The 3,819-nt window shown below is 41.9% G+C and overlaps 1 protein-coding gene across 1 annotated transcript; it reads right to left on the bottom strand.

The window, feature by feature from the left end:
- Window positions 1-44: 44 nt before the first annotated feature.
- LOC105558764 (helix-loop-helix protein 1) lies at window positions 45-3,594 on the bottom strand. The gene is made up of 3 exons (XM_012006663.1): window positions 3,267-3,594; window positions 1,496-1,811; window positions 45-917 (listed from the first exon to the last, which is right to left on the bottom strand). The coding sequence occupies exons 2-3, from the start codon at window positions 1,669-1,671 to the stop codon at window positions 764-766; spliced, it is 330 nt and encodes a 109-aa protein (XP_011862053.1). The 5' UTR covers window positions 1,672-1,811; window positions 3,267-3,594; the 3' UTR covers window positions 45-763.
- Between the last annotated feature and the right edge of the window lie 225 nt (window positions 3,595-3,819).

Genomic DNA, 3,819 nt, shown 5'->3' with positions numbered 1-3,819 from the left:
CGTTATTGGAGGTGGGTGTGTTAATCTAAATAATTACCCTAAAATTTAAAAGCCATTTTGTAGACCAGGTTTTTAATTTTACGAAAATGAGTCTCGTTTTAATCCATCTGTGTTTCTCTCACAAGAGAACCAATTCGACTCACGAGGACAATCAGTCTCACGATCTTCGAGCGATCGAGTCGCATAATCGCATTTGCAGAGAACCAGGAAAAGAGAGGCGCAAAGCGACGAACCGTGAAGTTGGCCTCCTCGTCGGCAATTCCATTCTTTTTCACTTAAGCTCGTGTGCCGTATAATCGACAACGATCGGATACGCGCGGCCGGACGATGGCTGTCGAGGGTAGTAGGAAAATTTGAAGGTACGCGAAGGGATAGCAGTCCCATGGGAAGCCTCTCCATTGTCCCGAGGTGGCTCAGTAATCCGCAAGAATCGGATAGATTCGAGAATATCGACACTGCAACGCGACCCTACACGATTAACGCAACTCGCAAAGCGACGGTTACATCTTCAACGATTGTTGATTGTATCGAACAACGGCATATTGCTTTGTCATCGAGTGCCTAAACATCTGCGCTAATCGATCGGCAATCGTTCGGACTCTGTACACAGAGATCGAAAGTATAACTTGTCCCAGAAGACTTGCCCGAAAAAGAGATCATTCTAGAAACTTAAACCTATAAACGTTAATGTTTCTTAAAGTTTTCTGGTCGAGCACATGAGGATGAAAAAATCGTCATGGTTTTCTAAATCTTCTTCGCAGATTCAAGCTTGAAGTACGTGATTTAAGTAAGCAATATAACAGATTGCCAAACGAAGTATCTCGATTTTCGAGAGCTTCTTGTCCGGCGGCAACGTCGGCAGTAGCTTTCGCAGTTCCGCAAATGCCAAGTTGAACGCCTCCACTCTGACCCTTTCCCTAACGAGATAAATATTGTTCACTTTAGTAATAATCTTCCCTTCGTGGTAAAGAATTTTTAAGACACGTCATAAAACTACGCTTTTGAAATTGAATAAAATTCTTCGGACAATTTTTCCCGCTAACATTTTCAATAGAATACAAAGGGGTGCGTTATCGAAAGCACTTGTGGTGTCAGTAGAAGCACCAGAGGTGTACTAAGTGAATAAAAAAGGAAGGAATTCGTTAGTGAGGATAATTAGATTGTTTCAATAGGATTTTCAAACTTAGATAGGGAAGACATTAAGAAATTTTACTACAAACTGTGGAGAACGAGTCCTTGAACTAGTTTTAATAAATTAATCAAGGCTAGAAATGAGGCAGGAGTTGTTAGAGTCGGAATTGGCCGATGAAGAATATCAAAGAACGGTTTCAATAGTGAGAAATTGTTCTAAATTTTACTGACAATTCCGAGAGATGCTCCAAGTACTAAAATTATTAAGAATTGTGTTATACCTAAGTGATTTCTTCACGTCTCTATTTTACTACCCGTTTGTCTTTGTCGCGGGATTGCGATTCTGCGCTTGTCGTAGTCTTACCGTGTGGCGTGTGCGGTTCGATACTTTTGGGTGGCCCGCCTTCGCCTGCGTCTCTCCTCTCTCGACAAGGTGCCCGAACCAGGAGCGCCTACGCCGTTAACGGCGACTCCGTGGCCGCTGTTCGCCATGGGAATCGTTCTATCCTCGTGCACGAAATCGCAATTGAAGCTCTTCATATATGCCTCTACGTTTCCGGAAGTGTCCCTTTCAAAAACGTTCAGTCTCTGATCTACCGCGAAAAATTATCTTCTCATCTTCGCCCTGGACGTAGATTCGTATCGCAAAACATTGCTATCTCGCTTCTCGTAGCATGTAGCTGCAATTATAGTTACCATAACTGTCAATCGGGTATCCCAAAACGCGGATAACATTGTGGCAAATTCAATTTTGTTGCATGTAACGTTGCAAGTATCAATAATACGTCGACATTCGTCTTGTGTTGCAATGATCTTTTGTATAACTCAAGCTTCCGCTCTCAGTTCACATTTATTTTAATTATTAATGTCGCGATACAAGTAATCTATTTTGTCGTATGTTATATGTCATTGAAAAGGATCACATTAGTTGATCGAAACGTTCGACTACCATGAAGGTCTTGTACATTAAACTGTTGTTTTTCGTTTCTAACATCCTCCGCCGGCTCTTGCTGCCTTCTCTTTCTATTGATTTTATTGTTTTATTATCAGAGCCCTTAGATTATAATCATTCGGTATTTTTGGAAAAAGTCGTTAACAGACGCGAAATAAAATAATCAAATATTTCGCACCCTGGGGATTTGCGAAAGCCTACGAAAAAATGTAGCGCAAAAGGGTTTATCCTACGTTCCAGGGTATTGGGGTTCGGTGGGCGATAATTGGATAGCCAAATATTTGTCGATCACACAAACGTAACTTATGTAAGAGAATTATAGTCGTAAAGGAGGATAAAGTCGGAAGTAGACAGGCTTCAAGAGAAATGGAGATATTACGTTAAAAACGGTTCGCACTTTCCGTACGTGGATACGAAAAAGAAAGGAAGAACGCGTCATAAATTTCGGGGACTCTGGAATTCCATCGTGTCACCGAAACGGTCGTTTTGAAACAGTCGATTTACGAGAACGTTGCATCATTGAGAGAATGCGCGGTTCGCGATCCGCATAAGTGACTCGTTCTTCATCAAGTATTGACGAAGAGCAACCCAGGACGACTGCTGCCCGATCTGATTCTCATGGTAAACCGGCGATTTGTATGAGCGCTCGCCACTCTCTTTCTCCCCCCGCTCCTTTCTTTAATATTTCAAAGAAAACCACCAGATTTCGGGCGACAAGTCTCCTCGGCGCTTCTTTTAATATTTATCATGGCACTGCTATCCAGTCAAATCGATGCAATTCCCTGCGGATTTTTTTTCTATCCTTACGACTTCACACCGCACGATTTTATATGACCTCAATTTTGTAGAAACGTGCTCTTTGCAATTCTTAGAAACTGCGATTGTGACCTGCGTTTATATTTTAAAATTATTAAATTTAAATGGAAAATTTCAATGAAGAGAAAGGAAAATAAAAATTAATAATTCGTTTTTGTTTAAGACTGAAACAGGAATAGCGCTTTGTAATCCTAGAAAATGTTTTAAATGGTATATAAGTTATAATAGCACGCACAAATTTAATTTCGGAGATTCTCATATGACGCATCTCACATCTTTTTATAAAATAAAAAGTATGTTTTGCATATATATAGATTACCTACTTCTATATACATTTAACATGCTTTTTTATTTATCTGTCACTTACCATAGTCTCCCAAAATAAAAGGTAGACTTCCAAGATTTCTTTCGCCTGTTTTCATCCGGTTTGAAGCAACATCACTCTTCCCTGTCGTCCTCGATTAAATTCATCCACCAATTAAACAATCGTGCACAAAATCTTATCACTTATTATCTTCCTATTGTCAGCACGGGAAAACTCTCTTGCGGACTCTTCAAAATATTCCACTTTGCCAAATCACTCGTTAATTTATCGGTTCCGGATCGCGATTAGATCGACGTCGATCGTTAGCTTTATCCGCGGCAACAAGATCGCCTCTGACAACATCTCGATCTCCCGGCTTCGACGAGATCGTTGAGAGAGACAACGGGCAGCATCCCTGGCGGAAAAACTGACGTAGGGAAGGGTGAGTCTGGGGGGCCTGCGGGTAGGGGTTGTTTCATCTCCCGTAACCACGCCCTTGATTCCGCCGCAGCCTCCCTCGCCCTCTCGTTTCACCAGCATCCCTGGCGGTATCCCGGACGTTCTCCAATCGACAATCGAGAGACATCCCGGTGAACCCGCCCCGACACCTGATGCC

This window comes from Vollenhovia emeryi, unplaced genomic scaffold, assembly GCF_000949405.1.
Source record: "Vollenhovia emeryi isolate VEMERY1.0 unplaced genomic scaffold, V.emery_V1.0 DF939314.1, whole genome shotgun sequence".
In the NCBI taxonomy this organism is placed as follows: domain Eukaryota; kingdom Metazoa; phylum Arthropoda; class Insecta; order Hymenoptera; family Formicidae; genus Vollenhovia; species Vollenhovia emeryi.
The sequence above is the reverse complement of the archived record's forward strand: the minus strand, read 5'-3'. Positions and strand labels throughout refer to the sequence as shown.

What these genes read in the sequence shown, in the direction of transcription:
- LOC105558764 (XM_012006663.1), bottom strand. Translation starts at nt 1,671, where the DNA reads ATGAAGAGCTTCAATTGCGATTTCGTGCACGAGGATAGAACGATTCCC. An exon ending in CGAACCGCACACGCCACACG is followed by an intron (nt 918 to 1,495) that starts GTAAGACTACGA and finishes TTATCTCGTTAG; the next exon opens with GGAAAGGGTCAGAGTGGAGG.